The sequence below is a fragment of the Mastacembelus armatus genome, chromosome 9, assembly GCF_900324485.2.
Source record: "Mastacembelus armatus chromosome 9, fMasArm1.2, whole genome shotgun sequence".
Classification (NCBI taxonomy): Eukaryota; Metazoa; Chordata; class Actinopteri; order Synbranchiformes; family Mastacembelidae; genus Mastacembelus; species Mastacembelus armatus.
Window position 1 is genome coordinate 6,950,899 of NC_046641.1, and position 27,885 is coordinate 6,978,783.

Here is a 27,885-nt window from a genome sequence, read left to right on the forward strand (position 1 = left end):
GATACTGTGAGGTTTGGTCACACACTCTGTGTGTTGATATGTCGGTTAATCCTCTTTATTAGTCAATGAAGAACCATTACATTTACCACTACAAGTTTGCAAAGAGGTAACTTTTGTTGGAGTGAAAGACATCAGTGTACACATCAGGTTTGACAACTGATTTTTGTTTTTTTTTGTTTCTGAAGGATGATGGGAAGTGGTATTTCAACCATCTGAAATCTGTTGTCTATAGTGTGATGCAGAAGTGTCACTTTCTCATCACTTTCACGCAGCAACTGCTCCTGAAAAGATACATGCATGAATTTAAATTCTACTCTCCAGCTCATCAGCTTCTCTGTTAACAAAATGAGGCAAAATGAGTTGAAAACCTAATAATTTCTGACGCAACTGGGCTGCAAGCAATAGTCAGCCACTCACCTTTGCTTGTCTGACATGTGAATGGCTCTTAACCATCAGAGGGCACTAAAAATCCATCTGATGCTTTCAAACATTCAGAGCCCATTAGAATATAAATACCACTGGAATTAAGGCAGATGTGTTTTTTAGGGCAGTATGTAAAAATCAGTAAAATATTAAAGTTTCAAATATATTTTTATAGTAAAAAAGACACTTCCCCCTACATTTTGAATGTACTATAATAATGAGGCAGGTGTAATGTAATTATTACATTACATGCACTCCACCAGTCAATGTCTGACAATGTTGCAATGTCAAAATATTGAGTACAATTATTTTGTAGAGAAATAAAGAAAGAGAAGCTGAAGTTACTTTTCCTAATTGGATCTGTCTCAGAAGAGCATCCATCACAAAAGAACCCAAAAATGAGACTTTCAGAAAAGTTTGAATTCTATTTTGTACGTTTATTATTTATATTACGTTTATATCCTAGTGTACCTCCGGTGATCTGTTATGAAGACGTGGTAGGTAAGGTAACATTCATTACAGCCTTGATTTCAACCCCCGCTGCAAATCAGAACATTAATTTTCTATAATGGCTAAGTCCCACACTACAGGATCAAAAATCAGTAGACACTGAACAGGCTACGTCACGATTGATCATATCTTCTGACATTACACCCAACGCAGGGTTAATCCTACCAGCTGCATTCTGGACGTGGCTTCCTGAGCGGATGAACAGTGACAGATGATGACTTTAGTGCCCTGAGGATTGCGCACAAGACAGTCAATGATCTGCTAACTGTCTGCCTAGAGTCCTAGCCTCGGCGATAGAGGGGGAGACCGACTCAACCTGGAGGACTAGAAGGGTAATACTGATCGAAACTGAACATCCACCGTCAAACGGTTTTAGTCCAAGATTCCCATATCTTCTGACCAGACACAAAGTCTTCAGGCGAAACATCGCCAGGACTGTTACGCACAACTTTTACGCGCAACCGTGGACTCGCAGATGAGCAGGTCTCGATCCTCGGTCCATGTTACCTTCGGCACAGAGTGCACTGCAGCCTGTACTCCCACAGGTGTGATTATGTTAAGTCCACGAACTGCAGAAATGGATGAAACGATCCGCTCCATACTCTACTGAAACAAACCCAAACCTCACGGACACTGGGAACTTGCCTGGAACAGCGAACCGCGCCGAGTGCCAAAATGAGCCTTTACTGCCGGAGGATTTTACAGATTATCTTTGCAACAATTACAGCAGTTCTCACACAAGGTAAGTGACCAGGGAGTAATTAGTTGTGTGTTTTGCGGCATTTAAATCTAAATTACTGGCGAGGAATGCGTACAAACCCAGCTCAGGGCAAAGCGCATTGAATTAACCTGGAATTTTTACATGTATGCTTGACATGCTGTGTCTACACTGCATTTAATGATAACAGCTGAAAACAACTGAGCTATTTGAAGGAACTTTGAAGGTCCATTTTGTGCACATTTTATTGAGGGTATGTGGGCCTTTTCTCAGCATTGACATACCAGCAGTGAAACAGCCTTCTCTAAAAGTCTAAATAATATATAAATGTCCTCCTCTGTGCCACAAACTCACATCTTGTGATACAGTGATCCACTGAGCCTAAAATGAGCATATGTGTCTTGATTACAGCAAAGGGGCGTCACAGCAGTGAGTGGGATATTAAACATTTAGGATGGAACTGGTGAGGACAACAACACTTGATGGGTTTACTATATAACTTAAGCCTTAATGCTCAGTACTTTGCTTCTTTCTGGAAAGTATTTTACCCTATGGAGAACCCCATATCCACTCACTAAGGCAAACAAGAAAACAATTTAAACTGTAAACTTTGATAATAATAATAACAATAATATGAAAAACTCTTCGGTTTTTTATGCTGTTTTGGAGAATGGTTGATTTCTGTGTGTAAAAAGTAACAAAAATTGAGAAAGTGTGATAAAACAGTTTTTTTTAAAGCAGCTTTAAGTCACATTGGACATAGCAATCCCTACCAATCACATCACAAGCTTAAGCCTCCCTCAATCTCTCCTCTTTCTCCTTATCTTCTGTCACTCACTGCCCAGCTTCGCAGAGAATTACATGCTATATGATCAGCACTACATCATTTTTGTATGTTTGTTTAAAGCACTTCCCGACCACGTAAAATGAGAAAATAATGCTGCCAACTAAATAAGGAGATTTTACTGATAAGAAGTGTCGTGGGCTAACTTTTACTCTGGAAAGAACATATTCCAGGGCCTGTTTTGCAGCTGTGTTGCTGTCAGCACATAATTCACTGTGATGACATGTAGTAAATGGCACACCAACAGATCAGCAAGAGAGCCTTGACCAGTCTTGGACATAAATAAACTAGAACAGTTGAACACCCTATCGTTTTGGTTAAATGTAATGCATTACTCTTGATTTTAACAGCCCTAAAACAGAATGGGTATTTGTTTGTGGACTTTAACTGGGACCAGCATGGCACCCACAGCAGATACCACATCATAGCACTCATTATGTTTCCAGCACATAATGTGGTTTCCAGACCTGTTGGGACCAGAGTTTTTAACACCAGATGCCCACTCATAATTAAATGATGAAACACTTTAAAGTTAAACTTTTTTTTTTTTTTTTTTTTTTCATTGAGCCTGTGCCACCTACAGCTTCTCTTTCCTTGGTAGTAAGCTGCTGTTTACTTCCCAAGATAACTGCTAAGTGTCTAAGTGTCCCACTGAAGACATCAATATAAATCTGTACTTAAGCACCAATTCTTTGGCAAGCTGTCAGATCCTAATGAGACTCTTTGGTGCTCTATTCAAAGTAGATGCAACTGAAAGCTTAGACAGTCGAAAGATGAAAACCTGCATTGATAACGTAAGAAAAAGAAAATGTTATTCTACTACAGCTACGTAATTAGCAGCTGGGTCATTACCACTAGTTTCTTATTAGGTATTTTTAATCAGCATGTATGTGACCAGTAGTTGATCAAAACCTTAAACACACCTCCTGAAAGAGAAACTTAGAGACACAAACACAACTTTTAATCTCTCAATTACTGATTAAAATGCAGACATCCATTGTTGTCTTCTATGATGCTATTGGGAGTCGACTCACTTCTGCAAGCTGTTTTGCACATATGGTAAAAGTCATTACTGCACATTAGAATTCACAATGGTTGCTCAAGCTTGGTGCATTTTAATAGAATAATACAAAGATTGATTACAATTGAATAAATAAAGCTAAAAGATAAACATTGAAAAGAACTTAGCTGACATGCCAAGGAAAACAATTTAATAAGAAGCCTTAAGACATTTCGAGAGGCAAAATATTGCTCCTATAGATACAGAAGTATTTTTATTAAAACTGGTGATGAAGGAAAATTATTTTGAAATTAATCTGTAAGACTTAAGTTCTGAGTAAACTTTGTAGTTACTTACATAGACCACAGAACAAATCTCAGTCATTACAGAATTATACTTTTCAAGGTTAAGTAACATGAATACTTTCTATTTTAATATCTTACCGGTAAAGCTGCCATTGGATTGTACTTGCATCATATGCACAAGCGGATTAACTAAAAACACAGCACGACTCAGGGATATTGTACACATGAAAAGCTTTATTTCAAAAAGTCACAGAAATCCCTATGTGAAGTTAATTTTCTGCTATCAGGCAAATGTAGTGTTAGTTTCAAATAGTGTCTATAAAAAAACTATTTCATTTTCAATTGGAGAAAGAGAAGAATGAGCAAAGACTTGATTAATAATAAATTTGAACTGGTATGAATGGATTTTTCCTCTTAGAAAGCACTTAACCTACAGACTAATACATAATAAAGCAAGGCATTGCAAAGTATTGAACGCGTTCATGCTGCAGAAGAGCAGTCTTGGAGAGGGGCTTGGATCGTCCGTATGGCGACACTGATGCTTTCTGACTCAGCCAAGGAGGAAGAGAAGCTCAGGGTCTTCACAGTGAGTGATTTGAAAAACTGGAACAGCTGGTGAAGTGGATTTGCTCATGAGCAGGACTCTCGTTGTGATGAGAAGACCATAGAAGCATTGTTTTACACTGGCTACTATGGTAAATGAAATATTGGCAAAGGAGATCCATACTTTTCTTAGCCTTCCATGAGTCATTAACAGTACCTGCAAAGGCTACTACCATATTATCAAATAGATTGTGTGCTATGTATTCCTTATTTAAACAAGAATATAGAGTATGGATGACCCATCAAACTCGACTGTAAAGGGATGAGCGTGTATGGGCAGTATTTTGCTGCTACACTGGCCGTACACTCTCCCTCCTGGAGACAGTGAGCCAGTTTATATTCACTCCAGCCCGAGCTGCTGCCAGTTCTGGTATTAAACAGCACATCTGTCACTATGGCCACTGGTACGCTAAGCCAGGACAGCCCCCTTTTCCAGCTAAAGTCTCTGCCTCATGCAGTGTGTCGCCCACTCAGCAAACATGACTGACACTCTTCTCTGTGTGTGGAAGAGGGAAAAAAGATGCTGTTGTCTTCCTCCAAGGGCTGCTGGGTTGACATGATTGTGACACATACCATATAGTCATTTCTGTGTGAACTGTCAGACCATCGTGACAGGCTTCTTTGCTGGGGTGGATGAGTAAGGATGAAAAGCAGAAGAGACCATGATAGATGGACCCGTCAAACGCCAGAAACCATGAGGGACGTGATGACTGGTTTTGACATAGAAAAGCTTCAAGCCTTCTTCATTGGATAAATAACAATTATTAATTCAGTGACAGACAACACTCTATGTGACATCTTTTGTTAGGATTTAACAAATGCATCTTTAATAAGTCTACATATCTAACATCTATCTGATGTTATCTCTTTTGTTAGTTTTGGTATACTATTGGGATGCGGTACCATTTTTAATGCAACTTCAATTTTGTTAAGATTCTCCAGAGTACACACCAATGTTTATTTTTACTTTAAGTCACAAACTATGGCAATTAGCCACCAGATAAACAGTGCAGACTCAGGTCAGTTGCTATAATCTTCATAATTCTATCAAAGTGGATGTTGAAAGAGGACACACGATGGCCGGGTGAGTCCAGCCTCTGCCTACTGTCAACAGAGAAAACGCTCACCATCAAGCTTTTAAATCAGATCAGGGAATATTTATGCTGTTGGTTTGTTTTTACTCACTCATAAACAGATCATTCAGTGAACTTGTGCTAAGTATTTAACAGTGAGCCTGTAATCGCTGTCCAACACAAACCAGCTGATGCATAAACAGCTTTCTGAAAAATATATTATTCTAAGATTTCTGTTTCATTTATCTTAATATTTTCATTTAGGTTTGTAGGTTTCTTACGTCACATGATGATGCACAACACTCATAGTGTTTTAGGTGAGGATCTGTTGGGTATTCAAAGCCAAGATATAATCTCAAAAGCTATTTTAAGCTCAGTTCCGATGGTTGAGTTTAAACATGTGCCACATGTATCAGAGCCCACTTTTCTGCCAGAAAGCAGAACATCCATGAGAACGATAAACCTGGGGTAGTGGAAATATGGAAATATGACATAACTTGTTCATATTTTGTCAGCCCGGTGCCCCTACATTAGCAGTGCCTGTGTTAATTTAGGGGTAGTGGAGAGAGGCTTGTGTTAGGCCCTCTTAGTAATGAAGGCTGGGGTCTTAGAAACCAGGAAGAGCACAGCAAACTGGTTTCCCCCTAAATAATATTTTGCTGTACTCAGGGGTGTTTCTGCACAACTCCAGGGATAATGAAATAATGTTTATTAAGACTCAGCTGTTTATTGTGCAGCTGACCCTGTAGTTACCTGAAGGTAAAACACCACCCAGTTCAGAAGAGATAGAAGAGGTGGCAGCGTGCTGTGAGGCTGCAGTGTTGTGTTTGTTTTTTCTTATAAGAACTTGTCTTTCTTTTGTTAAATCACTGTTTTATGAACATGTATTATTACTGTCATTTTTGTCACCTACTCCTGCCTGCTGACCTGCTTCTTTCACATTCAAATAGAAGAGCTAAAGTGCAAACCACCTCTAGTAGGGATGGTGACATGACAAGGGACTGAAATTAATAGAGGTGGGGTGTCTGAAAGGATATAATTTTTCTTGCCTTTGAAAGAGCAGGGTGAAGTCATATTTTAGCTCAGCTTTTCTTTGCAAAGTAAGTTAAAAGAGCAGTTAAAAACTTTAACTTTGGTAGTATTCATTAAGGGGCACTTGGACATACAGCATATGTGGCCTTTGTGGTGCACATTTGATTTTCCAATTAAGATGTTAGGTTTTAAACTGAGAGTGAAACAAGTTCTTCCAGTTTCACACTCTTGTATTATTGTTGCATGCTGTGGGGTGGGTGTTGGACTTTGTTTAGAAGAGGGTTCAAAGAAAATATGAATAACCCACAGGAGGAACTTGCTTTTTTTACAAAATAAACATTAGGTCCACACGCGCTTACAACACAAATCAGTTTTTGTCTCTTAACAAAGCCAACTGCTGCTCTGCCCAGGCAATTGCTGTTGCTTTAAAAACAAAACCACTCACTTCTCTTATTGCATTTTACATTATTTCACCTATGTGCTCATTTACTGGAATTTTAAGCTTAAGCTCAGAGGCATTTTAGTTTAATACTTTGATGCATCCATCAGTTGATCAGTTGGCCTTGGCTGACATTGTGCTGAAGTGTTGGCTCCTGAAATGCCCGTGGCATTTTTCACAGTACACAATTAACCCCTATAACCCCTTTTTCTCTATGATGACTATTTACTCAGTCCTCTTTTTGTTTTAAATAGAATTCTAGTTGCTTAGAAATATGGCACTCTGATATAGTCCTATTGGCTTAAATAAGTTGAATGTAATTTTCTGTTTTTACAGATTTGAGCAGTAAAGAGCTGACTGGCAGTAATAGCCCAGTGCCTTTTCCCATCTTCTTGCCGGTCAACTACGAAGTGCGTGATGCTGACTACCTCTTCTTAAAGGAGGCTGGCCAGGACTTCATGAGGAACTCCAGCATGCAGAGTCACACGCAGCCCTTTGTTATCTTAAAAACCAGTCGTCAGCCATCTGTCAAGGCCAGCTATGGCACTGTGTCCACAGAGCAGCTTGTGCCTCTAGATCTGGTCCAGTCTGTGCAGCTCTTCAGTGCTCCAGAGGTCTTCACTATTAACTGGAAAATCCAGGCCTTCGTGCTGACACCTCGGGTTTTCTCCTCCAAGCCTAAAGTGCGGGTGCTTTTCTATGTTGCAGGAAGAGACTGGGGCAGGGTGGAAGGGACAGTGGATGAGCTACCGTGTGTGACAGTGTATGCTTTCTGGCAGACCCAGGAGGTGAGGGGTTCTTGTACCATGGGAGGCGAGAGGGGAACCTGCATGGCTGAGCTGGCCCCACCACCTGGTTGGTTTGCGCCAGGGTCAGAGGGCACGAGCAGGGAGAGGCAGGACCCATCTACTGGGAACCCTGTAGAGCTGTACTACCAGGCACAGCCCAAATTCAATGGGAGGTGTAATTCTGTGGATGGGAGTCGTTGGGGGGGATCACAGCAGCAGGAAGAATATGTTCCTGTCACTCCCATGCAGAGAATTGGCAGCGTTCGACTTCTGCAGGTGCCTAAAGGAATGGCAACACTTTCTCGGCTCAAGCTTGGCAATGCCATTGTCATTCGGACATCCTCCAAACCACTGAAGAGGACTGACATTGCCACCTTCTACATACTCATGGCTAGCTCTGCTCAGCTGACGAACTTCACTCTCAGGTAAGACTGCTTTCTGTTGCCTCACAGTTTGGAGTGTTCAGCAGTGATTTTGTAAGTGAAATATGGTGCTACTTCATAGGGATTTCTAAGAGACCCAGATTAATTGGTCAATAAGAATTCAACACAGAGAAGTGTTCACTAAGAGTGTTAGTCCTCATCTCTAATTTGTGCACAAAGCCTGCACCATCAAAAATAAGGGAATATTGGATGAAATGAGATTTTGCTTGGATTATGGCATTTCTCTGAAAATATCATAGAGGCTAACTGTCTTTCTGGGAAGCCGGGTAGATTATTCCAGTTAAATTAGAAAAATACATGTTTGAGTGCATGCAGCGTGGTGACATTAAGGGCTGCTTCAAGAGCACTAGTCATTAAGGTTATCATGGATCAAATAAAATCATGTGTAGCTTGTGACTCATTATCACTGTGCTTTAAAAGGGTATGCTCAGGATCTGTGTTACATCAATGCACTTCTACTGAATGTTGGAAGATCATGGGGTTTACCAGCATGGTTCAGTTTAATTTAAGGCTGTGTTCTCATTTTGCACTGCAGAATGTTCCCGCTTGACTGCAGATAAGAGAGTTTGTAGTACCTTCTTAAAGAAATAGTTCTTGCCGAGGTCTCTGTGACATTCCTGGAAATAGAGGTGTACGTTACAGAGATATTTTTAAAGAAGTGTGCCTATATATTTCTTAAGAATCAGCGCCTCATCCACCTGATTTATTAACCGTTGGAGGATAATAAGTCACTCTCCCGAGGTGAAATGATGCAACATGGGAGATTCACACCTCAAAACTGGATTTGAATTAAATGTCTCCAAACTGCTCTCACCATTTCATTAATGGTTTTCACGGCATAATACCTTTTGTTCAGAGAGATCAAGAGAACCACATTGCAGCGTAGCAAGATTTGTGGAGGTTAGCTGTCAGAGCAGAGAAGTAGAGATTCATGGTTGCTTGATTAGAGACTGACTATTTTTATTATTATTCAAGACACTATCTACTTTATTCTAAGGCGGTGGATAATGGACAGGAGGACTGAAATATGTTTTCCTCACATGTCTCAGCTCTTCATTTGGTTTGTGTGTAGATTTGGCTCATGTGTAAAGCATGTCATAAATCCATCTTTCATATGTGGTTTGGCTTTACATCATGTGGTAAATGATACAGGAGTCCATGTTGCTGTTTACGGTGTTGTTGGATGATGTCCATTAAGAGGTCCTGGCTTAGCAAAAAGGTCCTTGAGGGCAGCTAATCAGAAAATGTGTTTGTTCCTGAACATATTTACACAATCAATACGTCCTAATAAATACATAATTTCTGAGTTACTTCCTCCTTGACTTGCTCATACATGCCTCAGTGGACGTGAGTGAATAAGTAAGGTGACAGTCATGGATTATTAATTCCTTTTCACCTGGTCCTGCATTCACTCGCTTAGAAAGGCACTTACTTAGATCAACTGTGAATGCTGGGTAAATGATTGATTGATTAAGCAGACAGCTGTACATTGATGCACTTGATCCTCCTTGTCAGGTTTCAGAGTTGAGTCTGCAGGAGTCTCTGTAATGCCAAAACAAAACAAAACCTTGAAGGAAAATAAACTCTTCTCTTGTATTTCAAGGCTTGCATTGCATTTTGGGAGCATTTGAGAAATGTTACATTCCACTAAACGCCAGTAGTTGTGCATATTATGTATTTTAAATGGTTAAATTATGTATTTCCTTTTTTTATTTCTTGATTTCAGCTGAGGTAATGAAGCTCAATGAGACCCAGATTTTCCCTGCTCTTTCTGTAATTTAATTACTGATGCTTTAATTAATTTGTTCAGTCACTTGTTTTTGAAGAAAAAGCAGATAGCAGTAATGTCATCGCTCCTCTCCTTTTCTTTTTATTCTCTCCTGTCCTCCCTTCTCCTTATCCTCATAGATACTGCATTGGATGGAAAATTGGAAATCATGTTAGAAGCTTTGTAGTAATTAATATTTGATGGGCAGTTGTGTCTTTGCAATATAAAAATTGCTGTTTTACATCACATAAACATAATACTGCTCTGCAAACTTACAAACCTACATAGAGTGACACTATGCTACCCTGCCCCAGCTTATCAGGACATTAACAATCCCTGTGCATGCAGTCATCAACAGCTGTCTGTATGCTTTATCATTGTCTGAATGTCCCATTAAGCTTTGCCTAATACTCTCTCATCAGCATGATAAACCAGTTATTGATGTCTATAGCTGGAGTCAAGGGACGTACAAATTTGAGGTCGATAGAGAAAAAGACAAGCCACACCTGTCCATTCCAGTGAAACGAAGCTGTCATTCTCAATAAGCATTTAAAAAAAGGTCATGTAGATAAAGTATTCTCCTCTCATAATCATACTACCCCGGTGAAGGGTAATTCGATTATCCTTTTATATATGCTCAGAAGATATGATCTTACATTGTGTTTTTGGCCTCTTCTTATTTGTTTCTTCCTTACAGTTCCTTACAGTCAGCTAAGAGCCACAATAGTTTGTCTGCTTCTATTATTCAGGGTAAAGGTATTATTCAAAGTCAACATTGTGGCCATAAATAAGCTTGAGGTTCTGTATCAGCAGGGCATAGTGTCAGTGAGCTCTTCAAACAGGAGCCTAATCATTCATCTGTATGACAAATCAGACTTTTACATCCATTTTTAGTGGTGTGCCATCTGGCAGAAGTGTTGGCAGGAGCATTTCCCAAACTCCCTGAACTGCTCCATAAGTACGATAAGCACGTTGCCGATGGCTGGCTATCAGACTGGCTAAACGGTGGACATTTGCCTGCATAATTAACGATTGCATCTGTTTCCGATTGCACTGAGGTTCACCAGTGGTACTCTGGCCTTGCATTGATGCATTCACAAAGCCAAAGATGGGAACACAAATTATATCAGAGAAGTAATTACAAACCCTATGTAGCACCTTGATAGTGGCCTTGGTAATGAATTACATCAGTACCATGCTGTCTAGCTCACACAGAGGATAGAATCTGTCTTGTAGGTCATCGATCAGGCAATGTGGTTTATTGTGTTGTGTATTTGTGTTTTGACTTGTCTCGTTGTTTTACTTTTTTTTGTTGGCTGTGGCTCCTTGAGCTTTCAAATAAGTTATTCCACAAACAAATAAGGTGGGGAACTAAGTGAAGATGGCCAAGAGACAAGGTCTGGCTGCATTTGACAGTGGGTATCTGTTTGTATGCTGGTTAACATATGTGCACATGTGTGGAAGCGTTTTACATGCACGTGTGTGTGTGTGTGTGTGTGTGTGTGTGTGCGTGTGTGTGTGTGTGTGTGTGTGCGCGCGCGCGCGTGCGTGCGTGAGGGTGTGTGTGTGTGTGTGTGTGTGTGAGTGAGTGAATGAAGAGTATGTAAAAAGTGAAACAATCGTGGTACTCATGCCTTGCCTGGTCAAAAGTGAGATGGATGGCAGGTGCAGCACCTGAGAGCTGCTTTCCTCACACACTGTCAGCTCCAGTCTCCACAGCCATCCATCTTCTGTGCCCTGGTGCCTCCCCCTGCTAGCTGCCTCCTCAGGGCCTGCTAACCAAAGCTATGGACACTGGTTCCCGCTTCAAGCCACTCAGAAAAAAAACGCCTCTTCCAGTCTCAAGGGATTTTTAAATTTTTTTTTACACAAGGGGGGCTGAGAGAGAGAGAAAAAAAGGGCATTAGAAAAGTCTTCTTGTTACTGTCACTTTTTATTAGTTAAACCCTGCTTCTCTCAGCTCAATACACAGAGGTGTTTCATCTCAGCAGCACACGTTATCCAGAAGCCATTACTGGATTAACAGTCCTCCTGCGTTATCATTAATACATCGAGCATGCCATCCTGCTTACGTCATTGATTATGCTGGATTAAAGTTTTTCCCCATTGAAAATAAATTATCACACTGCACTTAGAATTCCCTACATCTATCATACTAGTACTGCCATTCAAGTCAAAAATAGGAAGTGCAGTGTTAGTCGAGCATGTTATTGGAAAAAACATATTGCAAGTTTTTCCTAAATATTACATGTGCAGTGTGAAATGCCTTACATGGTAATGGTGTTTTATACTTAATTATTGATTCTGCACTTAACGCAATAGTTTTGTATTTTGGGAAATATGCTGGTGCACTTTCTTGCCAGGATTTAGAAGAGAAGATTGATACTACTGTCATATCTGTACACTAAATATTATTCTGTAGTAACAGTGGGTTATCTCAGATAGCATGAAGACCTGAAAGATAGGGAAACAGCTAGTCTGCTTCTTTCTAATGCTAAGAAAATACACCTTGCTCACTTTATATTTTTTTGTTTAATTTGTACCTGTGTTAAAATGACACTTGGTGATTTGGACATATGGAGTCTGTGTGGCAGACTTATGTGAATTCAATCCGTCCATCTGTGAAGAGATTGTAGAGGCAGCAATAACAAGCATCTATTGCCACTAAGGGTTTAAGAAAAGTTGTAGCTTGTTTACATCAAAACTGCATGTGTTTTCTTTGCTCATTTAGCCCAGACTGAATGTTTGTCCCCTGAGCTGTTGGCTCAGCTGCCCCCTGGGAACCCTCTGACTGATAACAGTGGACTGACTGGTACACACTGCAGCTAGTTTCATTCACCAAGAGACCTTGCAATTCCTACAGTATCTGCCTGTTTATTTATTTAATGCGAACTGCTCAGAGCCAGTACTGATTTAATAAGTGTGTGTTTTACATTTGTTAATGCAGTGTGATTTCTGATACAGATCTACAATAGCAACATCTGTGGTACACCTGGAAGTTACTAGAGGCTGCAGCACGACTAGCATCTTTATGGTAAATAATATGGCCAATTAAGTGACCACTGACTCAATAAATGTGGCAGTCAGTGTGTGATCATGACTAAAATACTTCCTAACCAGTCACAGCACCAGATGATTTCACCTTTTAGCCTTATTCTCCTCAGCTGATCCTGTGGTAATCAGCTTCTGTGCTGTGTAGCTGGAGTGGAAACCAGCAGTCTCCCGGGTCACAATGGCACAAGATTAAATCCACTGTTGAAAAAGACATTGTTCAGTCACCCCTTCTTAAATTCGACCTTTAACCCAAGAGCTCTTTTCGGACTTTTAGCAAAAGAGGAGCCAAATCTGTCTTTCTGAGAAAGACACTGAGGAAAGAAAGGTCACTTGGTGTGACTCTACAACAGAATGCCAAGATCTGTAGCTACTAGATTACATGTTGCATGTGCAGATGTGACAAACACACCACAGTGGTTCACTCTGCAGACATGTACACACACATATGTGCAGAGAACATTCACCACAACACCGTTAAGAGGCTACCCTTAAAAATTCAATTAAGACATAATGCACGTTGGCAGATTGCTCTGTTGCGCTGAATAGGGAGTCTCCTCTACTTTTGCCACGCAGAGCAGGAGAAGTGTTCGGCGTCGGATTGCTCTTGCTCTTACTATAGATTACACCTCCTTAGAGGCTCATATTGCACTCAATACTTTGTGTTTATCTCAAAGGTTCAGCGTTAAACCACACAGCTTTGCATGCAGATGAAAACTGAAGAATGCTGAGAATGTGGTTCTGAATTATTTGAAGCAACTTGTCTGAGGGGCCTGCAAAGTGCCTTATTAGAGCTCTGGGTATATAAGAGGAGAAGTGAGAGTAGCTGAGCAGATGGGTTTCTACTATTACTGGATAGATTATTTTAATTTTTGGGGGATTCTTTTTGTCAGATGTGCCTGCTCCCCTGCCCTTGATGACAGTTCTTGTAGAAGAATATCATATTAACATCTGATCAACTACAGGCTGCTTATGCTGGAAAAGCCTATTGGGAACATCTGACGTTCAGCTGCCTAATGCTTATCATTTACAGATTGGAGGCCAAGGAAATCTATTTGCACAATTCAAATAACAAGTGCACCTAAGGCTGAACAGAAAGAGGAAATGTTTCCTGTTTTAAATACTAAGAGGGATGAGGGTGGGGTACTGGTGGTAGTAAAGCCTTGATTTTTTTAAATATTTTGTTTAGAGTTTCCTTCACCTTTTATTATTATTGTTTGACAGCTTGTCTTTGAGTTTTATTATTATTAGTGTTATTTTATTGTCTGTGATGTCAGACTTTTATTTTAAATTCTGGATTTATGGTGATTATGTTTGAATGAATAAAAAAAAAATACGTTCAGTCTGAGTAAAGTGACTACAGTGCTGATAATCTATAATGTAACACACTGTACAATAAAGCTCAAAAAATCTTTAATTAATTGTTCACATTGTAAACCGTACTTTGGAAAACCAAACTTGAATTCATTTGAATTCCCTTGGTTGTTAATATAGAATATTTTACATTTACCACACTCTTGACCTTTTCGTTTTTGACTTTTCACAGAGCGACAGTAAAGAAAGGTGTGACCTTTCGAACAGCGACACCCAGTAACTCTTTACTCTGGGACATCACTCTGGATATGGTTGCAGATGGAGCCATTGCCGTTATTTGTCAGAGGAAGGCTCCTATACCTGGAAAAAGGCAAGTCTGTCCAATATGCCATTGTGTGTTATCTATGTGTATATTTTGTTTTTGCTGGAAAAATGTAACATATTTATACAATAAGCTTAAATTGCTTTTGTTTGAATGAAACAACAACATTACAAAAGTCTAAAGGGAGTTTTTAATATACTGTTAGCTGGGTTTGTTGCAGCTGCAGGCTGCACTATTGTAATGTATATTCTGCAGAACATATGAGTTTGTACTGTACCTCTGGAGTGAAAAAACAAAGCATACTGTAAGTCTGACAATGGCTTTCTGCAGAAGCATACTGTGCTGTGTCCTGCAGGGCCATAGCCTATATTCACATTCGCCAGGTGTGCACGCCCATGCACTCCAAACAGTAAAACCGAGTTTAACCTGTGAGTTAAAAGCTGGAAGCAGGCCAGATAACTATAGCAAAACTACTGTCAGCCCTTCGAAAACACAGCACTTAAACTCTTTACAAGACATCTCAAGGTTCATCTGATCAAACACAGACTTTTGGCTCCTAAGGAGTTCTCAACCTCACAACCATGTTAAATAGGGCAATACACTTTCTCGAACAGGGAGCTTATCTGAAATGTCACTTCAAGTTCAGCTGGGTGGAGCTTTTTTCATTGAACTACAATGGGAGGAGTTCAAATAAGAGATAAGTCATATAACCATGGCTCATGCCTCCTGAGATTACAGGACACCTTATAACAAAAGGACATAGGCAACACAGGGTAAAAAGTTTATGTAGTATCCTTTCAGGCCTTTTCTGTGTTGCACAATTTGCTTCTTATTTTGCAGCCACAACAGTAGCCTTAAGTTAAAGCCCTGCTTCAGGTTTTTTTTATTATTATTATTACATAAGATACAATTCTCTTATGGCCCACTGAAAAACTGGCATTTCAGGGTGGTCATACAGACAGTGCTAACACGCTGATGGTATACTGGGATAAGACTTATGATGTCCACCGTTTGGTTTTGCATGTGGGCATGCTAACAATGGCAAAGCAGGATTTCCTTCAGTCACAAGGAATCACGTTATTTCCAGAAGACAGTGACTTCAGCAACAGAAGTGTCTTCTTGTCATTGAGTTGAGCTCTCCTTTGTCATCTGAAGACAACATAATAATAGCAATGCACCAAATTTTCTGAACACAATGCAAACTTTCTAAGTTTAGCATGTCATCATGCTAACATTTGTTAACTCTAAATAGATCTGCAGCTGAAGCTGATTCTGTTGCAAATATTTGGCTATAAAACAAACAAATTCCAAACTCTACCTTGTGGATAGGATAAAGAAAAGTCAGAGGATCACCAAAGACATTAGGATTCCTCCTGACTGAGCATCTGTTCATATTTTCATAGCTGTGTACACACCAGATATTTCAGTATGGATGTAAGAAATGAACAAGCCAACATACTCTGCTGCTAGGATGGCTAATAGGTAATCCAGGTGAGCTATTGCTCTAGCTGGTGTTTCAATATGGAGTGCACATTCAGAAGAATTAATTTTGTTATAAATAAGTTGAGAGTCTTGTCAGCTGCTCCAAAACATCTAAAAAAAGAAGAAAGCAGGTCTGGTACATACATGGTGATGCATTACAGTAAACAAGTCTAACAAATCTGATGTTTCAGTATAGCCTGGCCTGAATGAGGGAATAGATTCCAATCCTCTTTATAACAGCCACATCCTCTCTCCTTTATATAAGTATAGTATTTGTTTTGTTTTGATGTAAAGTGTAATGGAACATGTTTATGAGATTATACTAATGTTGATGTGCAAATGTTAATGTGCTGGGGATTGTGTTACTTCCATGGTATCATCATTTAGGAGTACGAAGTGTAAACAATCTGTTGTACTGTTTCCTCCATGATGAAGACCCTGTGACGTTGAACCAGTCGGCATGCATTGTCATGATGCAGTTACATAATGGCTTTCTAAGTACTCCTTGTTCTGTATAAAAGTGCCTGAAAAATACTTTTCTCTTTTTTCAAATTTATGTTGTTGTTGTGCAGATGATTTTAATTCTTTCTTGCCATTCAAGCTTGCCAGTGTCCTGGAAAAAAAAAAAAAAAGATCCACTGAGATTTAACTCAAACAGTAAGATTATTTTTGCCTCTAGAGCAGCTCCAAGAAATGCTTGTAAAACTAAAGCTCTTATCTGTGTGTGAATGGTTGGCATAGCTGGAAAAGAGCAACTGTATGCAGCCAACTTTTCCCAGGAAGAAAAAAATACTAATAACAGTAGACAAAGAATTACATTTCACAGTGAACTTTGCTTAAATATAAGAAAAAAAAAAACATACTGCAGTAAAGGGACAAATTTAAACTTCCTGAACCTAAACGTGTCGTTTTGTCTAACACTGGCTGGAGAAGTCACAGAACAATAGACAGAGCTTGCGTTAATCAGACAAACCACTGACCTTATCTGGACTTGTACAGTCAGTTTGACCTCATTAAGTTGTTTTCCCCATTTGGAATGGATTATGACATTGTTTATCACAACTTATTTATGGGTTAACATATTTTTCCACTCAGTTATTTCAACTAATCCTCTCTAAAATGTCATGAAACCAACAGGACCCCTGCAGAGAGCGCCTACTGTCACACCACTGTGAGGATTTTGTCTTTTTACTTTATGTCTTCCTGGTTTTAGTACAAATACAAAGTATTTGCTGTATATGTACATTAAAGCTGTGTTTTATCCCCTGTCACAGCAGCTTGGTTTGGATCGTAATATTAAAGCATTGCTCCTCACACACAGACTGCTGGCTGAAAATAAGCTGTTGAAGCATCATTCCCTTGCAAGCAAGAATGACCGAGGGCATAAATAGCCTGGCAGTATCCTCTATCTTATGGGTATATGTGTTAATGCATACTTAAAGGAGATATAGGAATGCTTCTGTGAGTCAAGCATATTTATATTTTGATACTTGATCAGAATGTCAGATTTTTTATCTTGGGTGTCTGAGCAATATGCTACCATTTTTCAAGTATATTGCATTGTCCTTAATATGGCCTAATTTCACTATGGGTAAGAGGAAGATATAAAGACTTTTGTATGCATTGTTGTTGAGTTTGGAACTCAGTGGAGGATTAACAAAATATGATTTGCAGTTTCTCCAATTCTTGTTGCTTTAATGCAGAAAGGTGATTGGTATGCAGCCCTTTGGAGGCCCTTTTCATCAGTAAACAACCCTCACCGTGTGTCTGCACAGCTCTGACACGGCTATTTATAACACGTACATACAGACTCTGAGGCTCAGATAATGTTCATGTGGCTGTGTGCATGCTTATTGTGTTTTTGTCCACCAATATATTTTTTCTATGGTTCAGTACAGTGCCAAGAAATAAAACAGGGGAGGCTAGCCTGGGCCATGGGAGAAAATTGAATTCATGGTTAGGACACTTTGTTCTAGCTGGCATCACCGAGAGGCCATTATAAGTTACACAGGCTTACACTTTGTTGCGCATGCAGGATGCCACTGTCCTCAGAACACCTTTTTTTCTATTCACATTTAACAGTACCATTGACTCCAGGGTATGGCCAGCACAGATAAATTCAGCTCTGTTCTGTTTTAGTTTGTGAAAAAAGCCTAGAGATGCAAAGTTAGGGGGAATGGGACTGGGTCTTGTCGCAACTACTGGGATCACATCCTTCTCCTAAAATGTCTATGGTTTTTATCCACTGGGCCAAATTCATAACATTTTACTGTGAATTCTGAGCTGGATATATTCCTTAGTCTTATTTTCTATGTTTCTTTCAACAATTACAGCACTTTTCTAAATATGAAATATGGTTTTAGATTTAAAGTCTGAATGACTGAATACCTACAGTATATTAGGGATGTGTGGTCCATTGATCATTTCAGCCTGTCAGTAGTTTACATCACAGCAATGTCGCATATTTACATACAGTTACATACGATGTCACAATGTTGTATTTTCTTTGCATCTGTTGATGTGATTCTGAATGACACTGAACATCTGTGACTAGCAGGATTTCTAAAGGTTGGCTCATACTGTCATACTCATGTGACAGCTTCCTATTGTTTTGCCTACTGTACGATCAAATTGGGAGATTTTTGTGAGGGTTTCCAGCTGTGCTGCAGTGTACAGTAAGCTGCATGACTCTGTGTATGGCAGGATTATTTGGTCGGTCCTCCAATGTGGTTAATGTGATGCTAAGGTATCCTTTTGAAAAGATTAAGATGAAATTTTGCCTAGACGTTTGTAAACACCAGGGACAAAGCTCATTGACTTTAGTGATCCCTTGACTTCTAAAACCAGCAGCTGGTGAAATGTGTCACTTATCCAGTTAAACTGTCTCAACATATAGGGCTACCAGATGGATTGGCACCAAATTTCATACATAAATCATACTGATCCATTAACTGTGAAATTTTGTACACACATTCATGTTTTCCACTGGATTAATTGCACTGATGATCTGCTGGTCTTTAATCTGGTGCTGCTCTCAGGTCACTATTTTAGTTTGTCAAATTCTTTGCTGACCCAGTACTTGCAAAACTAAGGACATCCCCATTAGCTTTGGTTGTACTTTGTGTTTAGTGGGAATCAGAAAATGTGGGCATGATAACACACAGAACTAATATGATAAACATCAGCGTGTTAACATTGTCAATGAGAGCTTGTTATGCTGATGTTAGCAATTAACTACAAGCAACGCTTTGCAAGTACCGCCTCACAGAGCCATAGAGCCACGCATGGTGGTAGACTCTTATCGATATTATGATCACATTGTGTCTTCATTAGACTAAAAAGACACAATAAAACAAAAGCTCATGTGTTGTACTTTTCCCTGGGCTCCAGTACCCATTTGGATTTACAATGATTTGTTCTGTGCTGAGAGCAGTGAGCCACAGACTGAAGTGCAGGATACACTGCTATATAATCACTTCACCTTTATTCAGCCATAATTATCACTACAGGAACTTAACATGAGGGAAACGAATTTGAGACTCCAGTGGTGAAATAATCATATTGTCTATCAAGCTGAGAAAAGACTTTCTTCTTCTTCTACTAATTTAATAAAGAAAGAAGCAATAGTTAGATAGTTACTTCCTGAACAGTCAGAACACTAGAAATCTAGTACTGCCTGAGCCAAATGAGAACATAATTTGACATTGGAAAACTGCATTTCACAGTATCTCTTACGGTTTGCCTTCCTTATCTTCATTTTTACACATATTTTGTTGTATTGTCATTGTATGCAGGTACATGACATATGTATTTAATGCTTTCTGTATATATATATATATATATATATATATATATATAGATATAGATATAGATATATCAGCATGTAAAAATGTAAAAAAAAACTAACCCAGCTTTCTGCTTCCTATCCAGGCTTGAAAGCAGTCTGTTGGAGGTGCTTCAAATGGATTTTGAGGTTGAAGAACTGAGCAGTCCTCTCGACAGTCAGGTGATCATATGGAAGCTGGAAATACCATCCGTATCCAAAAATGTAGCCAAGACTGAAGGAGCTATGAGGATCTATACCACTCAGAGAGACTTTGTCGGCCTGGCTCCTCTTGTAATGGTGCGTTTGCTGACAGCTTCTATGTCACACCTAATAATGATTACAACTGGTATGAATGTTACTGACAGCAGTGTTTCCAAAAATGCCATCACTTGGACTGCACCCTTTGAATATGAAAATATTTTAGAATGAACTTTGCTCTGATCCATTCCTGTCTGGTTTGCATACACAGAAAGCTGAATCTGCCGGATTGTTTAGTAAATGGGTTCTATTTTGAGCAGAGGCGACTTTGTGTTGTTGACTGTTGTCAGCTAACTGATGTCTCTCTTCTGCGTTGCTCTGTTCCGTTCTGGCATGCAATATGTGGTCATCTCCTCCTAACAGATGCTTCATGTGCTTCTATTTTGGTGCCTCAGGCTTCTTTATCATGCCACCTCTATAATTAATCCATGATATAATCTTCAATCCTAAATGCGGAACATTATAAAAGAGTGTTTACTCCACTTTGAATTACATTATTGAGTCAGAGTTATCTGTTTCCTGGGATCAGTATCTTCTTAGTGCATCACTGTTTGCAGGAGTGACATCCTGTCGCATTATGCACTCTGTCTGCCTTTTTCTTAGCATCTGTTCAGCCACATATTGATTAGTGAATCATGTCATTTATACAATTAAAAGTTAAGATTGATTAGACTTTCTGCTATACTTTTGGGCAGTACAATACTTATATTTCACGGTACTGTCTGCTGTATTTCCATCATAATGGTGCTGGAGTGCCTGAAGTCAGGAGGATATGTTACAACATCGTGATATGTGAATTTGACATGGTTCATCTCTCTTGTGGATTAGAAGCTGACCTCAGGCAGAGAGCCAAACATGAGGAGATTTGATGGTTAGCTCCAGGGGACATTAGAGCTGACTGATCACTCTTAGCCTTGCTCTGTGAACTCCCGCAAGTGCTGCTGCTCAATACTTCTATGTAATAGTGAAAGTCTCACTGACACAACCTTCAGATCATTATATTGTGATACTGTAATTACAATATATATTGTAATGACAGTTGAAAAAAAAAATTCTGTGATTTCTGCTTCATTTGAACTAGTTTTATAGTTGAGGGACATGTATCCATCTGCTTCATTTCCATACTCTGAGTAGCCAAGTGTCTCTTTAAATTTGATTTAACTGATCATTCACAGAAGTTGACCAGGCTCGCTCCACTGCTCTCATACTGATCTGCACACACATTTACACACAAAGCTCAGTTATTTTAACTACATTTAAAAACAGTGAGGACACATACCTATCTGCTTCACCAATGTTTCGTGACCTACACCTGCTACAGCTGCCCTATGAAATAACACTCTGAGCATTAAGAACAGGATGTACTCTACATGTGCAGAGATTGTTCCCCGGCCATGTCTATGCCTGTAGTTATTAGACCATGTTTGAACTGATCTCTTGCCCAGACATGCCTGAGAAAAAAAACAAAAAAAAAAAAACGTGTTGACCTGGCCATCACCCAGTCTTAACTCTGGCCCCCACCCCCAGTTTTCCAAAGGGGACTGGCCTTCTTACCTCATCAGGACAATGAGTCACTGAGTCACACTTCATTGCTCCTGTCTCTTCTACCTCCTTCTTCTTCTTGCTTCCCATGTTACTGCTATCCCAAAAGCCTTTAGCTGTGTTGTGCTGCAGGTGCACACTATAGAATTTAAAATGAGCAATATTAAATCAGTATATGAGATTTGGGGATTTTGTCATGACTCTGGCTCAATTTGTTTGTGTCTCTGCAGGACACAGAGATCCTGAACACAGCTGTGCTCACTGGAAAGAAGGTGGTGATGACTGTGAGGACAGTGGCTGTGGAGGAAGATGGAGTTGTAACTGATGTATCTGAGTACACAGACTGTAGCTCCACTGATGAAGATGTTCTCAAGGTAGGATTGTTTTTCTTCTTGGCTGCTGACAATATGGTGCACAGAGGCGAGATTGGCTTCATGTACATGGTAAGGACTGGACAAATAACCTGAGTCACCTCCGCTCTCTGTCTGTTTTCCACACATTTAAACAGGTGGGCGTTGACAAAATTGCCCATCAATCTCCCCAGCAATGAACAGCTACTATGCTAAATCACCTACTTCAAATGGCTTCACAGTCTGCCACTGTCCTCCCATCCCATGACTCGTTCCTTTTATCCTATGAACCTGAGCGTGGCTGACTGCCAAAAGCCGGCTTTGTTTACTGATGAAATTGAAAGTCAGGTCCCTGGCCCCTGAGGTCAGAGGCCCAGAGTGGATTTAATCAAGGGTAAAGTGGAGTTGTAAACAGAAAATAAAGACATGCAGTGGCTTCCGGTCCTCTAATACCTTTTTTTTTTTTTTTTGCTGGTCAAATATGTCCAAAGCAGGTTAGCAGACAAGTGATGTCTGGGCCAATAAATCAATGTAGTATTTTGCTATTCAATGAGGATATTTGCAGTACAATATATACAGTAATAGCATATGTATTACATGCAGACGGATGTCAGTCATAAGAAAAGCAGGATTACACAAGGAGGTCAAAAAGCTGGATGTGGACTAAGTCATTCTTTTCAGCCCTGTATAGTGTTGTTCTCAGCTTACTGTAGCAGTTTCAGTCACAAATATTCCCTTTAATCTCCTTAGTCTAATAGCTAAGAAGATATCTTTTCTCTTCTGGTGTGCCTGAAGAGTACCAAATCTGCTGGTGATAGATGAGGAAGGATTTATCTAGAATGGACGGTTCATGTGATCAAACAAAAGTAAATCTAATCTGCCATGATAGAAAGATTTTTCATGTGTGCGTGAATGTTCGAGAGACTTAAAATGTGCACAGTCATTCTATTTGTCAGTCTGATACTGACACACATTATAAGCAGCGATATATTGTGCATAGCTCTCTACTTAGTTGATTAATCAGGTCTTTTAATGGCCTGGCATAGCAAATTAACCGATTTACATAATGCCTGAATTCAATAAAATGCTTGAACTTAACTTGCCCCTTTGCAGCAGATATATTCATTCTGCGTGCTCATTAAAATGTATTTAACTTGGTCCATTTGCACAACTAAAGTACAGTAAGAGTTGTATCAATGACACACACATTTTAAACATTTTTCACATTTCAACCTGTCATACTGTACCCAGTGATGAAACTCAAATCCCATTTAAAATGAATATCTTTTTTGACACCAAAAACAATGTGGGATATTCTTGGCTCCAGATGAGATTGTGACTAGGATGAGTGGGTGGATGGCACATTCAAATGTCATTTCTGTTTAAGTGTTGCTTCAGAATATTATTTAAACATGGCTCAAGTTCAGTGAACTACTTGGTAGATGCTTCTCTGAGAAAAAAATGTGCAAAGTGTCTTAGATCATGGATGACTGGCTGATTGCCTTCACACTGAATTAAAACATGAGAACTGCAGCCCTAGTTTATTGTTCCATGCTTGTATTAGAATTTTTCTGTGTCACATTGTAAGCCTGCTGTTTCGATGTAAATCAAGCATAGGATTATTTTCTGAGGAGTCTTAGTTATCATCTTAGTTAGCAGAAAGGATACTGGTCCGCACGGTGGATTGTTGGTTAGCACTGTTGCCTCACAGCAAGAAGGTTCCAGGTTCAAAACCCATCAGGGACCTTTCTGTGTGGAGTTTGTATGTTCTCCCTGTGCTTGTGTGGGTTTTCTCCAGGTACTCTGGTTTCCTCCCACAGTCCAAAAACATGTATGTCAGGTTGATTGGTGACTCTAAATTGCCCATAGGAGTGAGTGTGAGTGTGTGAGGTTGTTTGTCTCTATGTGGCCCTGTGATGGACTGGTGACCTGTCCAGGGTGTACCCCTGCCTTTCACCCAAAGAGAGCTGGGATAGGCTCCAGCAGATCCCTGTGACCCTGGTTAAGGAGTTAGCGGGTATAGATGATGGATGGATGGATGGATGACACATAGTGATGTGGTCATTCAAAAGCTTCAGGTCTGGTCATGGGTGCAGGATGACTAAAGCTCAGATGCAACGATGACACAAGATCCTCTCAAAAATAGCATGTTCCTGTGAAAGAACACCTTTTAGCTGTTGGGATTGCACACACATAAGAGCAGCAATCTATTTGCTATTTGTATTCCTTGTTAGGCTATCTGTCAAAGTCACCATTTTTCCCCTCTGCCCCCATGTGCATTTCTACTGGCTGGTGACTGAATTCCAATGCTGCATTAATTATCCAATTTGTTTAAAGCAATGGCTGTTGATTGGGCTGAGGAAAGCCTCCTGACTTATGTCTCAAAATGTCCATGAGATCTTTCAGCAGTTGCCCAAACTTGCCAGGGTCACCTTTGAAATTATGGTGTAATGAATGCACTTGGCTGTGAAGGACTGATGTTCAGCAGTGCGCCACATGATATTTTGATTAACATAAAATTGCAATGCGGCCTCTTCCTAAAGCTTTGGACCGGTGATCATCGCAGTAGTTTATTACAGCCAGCTGACATTACTATGGTAACACATGCAGTGCAAAACTGCTGCAAGGCCATTTGTTTTTCTTTAAATGGCCTATTTGTTAAAATAGTGACTTTTATGAGAATATTTAATTATTCTTTGTCACTGGGTCGATGACGAACATTTCCTTGATTGACAATAGTGTCATTCTGAGTGCACTTGCACAAACTTTGATATTATCCTAGAAATTATAGTCATAGTATGTTCCTTTTATATCTTTCTATACAGGTATCAGACCGCTGTGACTATGTTTTTGTGAATGGAAAGGAGACAAAAGGCAAAGTGAAAATGATAGTGAACTTCACTTACAGCTATCTGAGTGCTCAGCTTGAACTGAACGTGTGGATGCCGCAACTCCCCCTCCAGATTGAGGTTTCAGACACAGAGCTGAGCCAGATCAAAAGCTGGAGGGTACCCATACTAACGTCAAAAAGGTGGGACACACAAACAAACAAATAAACTCTTTGTTTAACATAACAATAGTCCTTATTTGGTTTTGAGATGGGATTTATAGAAGTGACCTTTAGCCCATACAAATCCAAATCACATCTCTTCAAGGGTTTATTCTATTACATAATGTACTGCAGTATCTCAATGTGATCCAATCAAGTAAAGCGACAGGGTTGAGTGATTGGAGTTTAGCAGGTCAAAGCATTTACTGTGTGATAGCTGTGACGTGCATGTGTGTTTTTGTGGTCATGTCTCAGATCTGGCTGGAACAGTGAAGAAGATGACAAGAAGGGGAAAGGCTGCATGCTGCAGTTTCAGCATGCCCTGGTGCGAGTGCTAACGCACTTCATGGCAGAGCAGGAGGACCCTCGGGACCCTAAGGCCTATTTCCTGGGCTCTGATTGGCAGGTGGATGTCACGAGACTCGTTCGTTACTTCATGAAGGTGGAAGACCCTCAGGTGGCGAGGCTACAGGCTGGAAGGGTGTTGTCAGGACGGGACTATGGAACTACCACTGTGCAGGTAATAAACTGAGCAACTGATTCGATTAACTTTGGCCCCAACTGCCTGTGACCAACATCACACCGGAGAGCAGCTAGTCAGACCATGGACTGGTTGAGGTAGTTCCCTCTTTGAGTAGACAAAATTGGATTTAAGCTTTACAGTTTTAGTTTGAACCTGATGATCTGAGCTGGTCCTGGTAAGAAGATAAGGTCTGAAGCATCCTAATATATTTACTGTACTGGATATTGTTCTGTGACAGGTGTTCTCTCCACTGTCTGATGCAATCTTGGCCAAGACAACTATCAAAGTTGTGGATGATAAAGTGACCATCACTGAGTTGGGGGTGCAGCTGGTTACAGACCTTTCCATGACCTTACAGCTCAGTCCAGGAAGCAACAAGGTTATCTTGGCTACTACAGCCACAGAAGAGGTTCTACAGAGCCCTAAACAGGTAGCATTCCTTATCGATTTACAGGTCTCAAAGAAAAACTTTAGAATAAAAAAAACATCTACAATTTCTGACCTTTTCTGTATTTTCAGGAAGCTTTGGTCAGTGCCTGGGTGCAGTTCAGTGATGGCAACCAGACGCCCCTCGACATTTATGATGCAGCCTACTACCGTGTGACTGTGACATCTCTAGATCAGGGCGTGGTGTCAGTGCAGGGCACACCTCCGGCTGTGGTGGCAGAGGGAGAGGGCGAAGGAGTTCTGGTCAAAGTAGAGATATCCATCTGTGAAGCCTGCCAAAAGTCCAAACGGAAAAGCACCGTGGCTGTGGGCAATGGCAGCCTCAAGGTCAAGTTTCAGGCCAACAGCCGTCGACCAGAAGGCAATACTGGCAGCTTTGGAAGTAGTACTGTGAGCAGCAAGGACAATGGCAGTGACTATGGGAATGATGGGGAAGAGGTGGACAGTGAGAGGAAGCAGAGAAAATCATCCCAGGTTCCTCCACCACGCAGCTCTACCTCAGACAGGGAGGAGAGTGCCATGCAGAAGATCACAACCACCATCAAATCTACAGATCGCACCTTCATGACCAGTGGCAGCCTTGGAGGAGTGGGCAAGACCAGCAATTCGGGAAACCCCAGCAGGCCTACCAGTGGGGTGAATGTCAGTATGATGAGCAGTCCCAGTGACAGCAGCAAAGGATATGGCTCAGACAACATGATAGTGGAGGATATGGGCAGTGTTAGCTTTACTAGCACTGTGAAAGCCCCTGGGAACCTGGTAAACTACAACTTCCCCACTAAAGTGGATGTACCTGGGCAGGACACAGCAGAGGTAGAAATTGGTGGTGAAGAAATATTGGCCAACAGGCCCCTCACAGACTTAGAGATTGGCATGTACGCTCTTTTGGGTGTTTTTTGCCTGGCCATCCTGGTGTTTCTGGTGAACTGTATCTCATATGTTGTTAAGTTCAGGCACAAAAAGCCTCCTTCTCATGGCCAGGAGCCCACAGGGCACAGGCATGACTGGGTATGGCTTGGCACAGATGCTGAGCTGGTGATGAGCGTACCAGGCAGCCCTGTCCAGCAAGACTCCCAGACAACAACTACTGTCATAGACATTGGGCCTGATAAGAGTGCTTCTTTGTCCAGGAGGCCCAGTTGCCTGGCTTCTGTTACAGATTCACCCCTCAGCTGCGTAGGCTCTTTTAGGAGCAAACCTGCACACAGCGAGTCCCTCCACTCGCCCACCAGCAAAAGAAAGAGAGTCCAGTTCACCACCTTCTCCACGCTGGAGCGCCAGCTTTCACCACATTTCCCACTCAGGGAGAATGGCCACGGCATCCACTGGGTTGGGAAGGACAGTTGTGAGGAAGAACCCCAAATTCCCGTCACAGGGCATGGGGACCAGTTATAATACAGAGCCTGATCAGACCTCACATGTACAGTAGATGTGGCTTTGATCACCTCAATGCCTTTGTCAACTTCAACAACTGTCAAGAAATATATGTGAATCTGAAATTGCCCTCCTCTACATTTCATTACCTATCAAGGCCTTTACTTGTACATGTTCTGTATATTACTGTTAATATTGGCGTGTGGATACATTTGGACATGTTTCAGATATTTGTCCAAATGGACCCTTATTACACAATGTTTAAAGCCACCAGATATTAATACTGCATGTCCATATCTACTTCTCTAAATTTATACACATATGTTGGTGTACACACTACAAAGACACACTAAATCCCAAATTACAACTAGATCAACTGTGACAGATATGGATTTCACCAA

The 27,885-nt window shown here is 40.5% G+C and overlaps 1 protein-coding gene across 1 annotated transcript; it reads left to right on the plus strand.

Annotated features, from left to right (window-relative positions):
• The first annotated feature begins 1,509 nt into the window (after window positions 1-1,509).
• On the plus strand, window positions 1,510-27,794 carry LOC113138859 (transmembrane protein 132D). The gene is made up of 9 exons (XM_026321676.1): window positions 1,510-1,675; window positions 7,284-8,160; window positions 14,544-14,681; window positions 20,046-20,238; window positions 21,972-22,115; window positions 24,917-25,122; window positions 25,396-25,660; window positions 25,902-26,093; window positions 26,183-27,794. The coding sequence occupies exons 1-9, from the start codon at window positions 1,609-1,611 to the stop codon at window positions 27,503-27,505; spliced, it is 3,405 nt and encodes a 1,134-aa protein (XP_026177461.1). The 5' UTR covers window positions 1,510-1,608; the 3' UTR covers window positions 27,506-27,794.
• Window positions 27,795-27,885: the final 91 nt, after the last annotated feature.

Bases quoted from the DNA above. Each gene is read 5' to 3' on its own strand.
- LOC113138859 (XM_026321676.1), top strand. From the start codon at position 1,609: ATGAGCCTTTACTGCCGGAGGATTTTACAGATTATCTTTGCAACAATT. The intron at 20,239-21,971 runs GTGCGTTTGCTG...GTGTCTCTGCAG, and splicing joins GCCTGGCTCCTCTTGTAATG to GACACAGAGATCCTGAACAC. The intron at 26,094-26,182 runs GTAGCATTCCTT...CTGTATTTTCAG, and splicing joins TTCTACAGAGCCCTAAACAG to GAAGCTTTGGTCAGTGCCTG.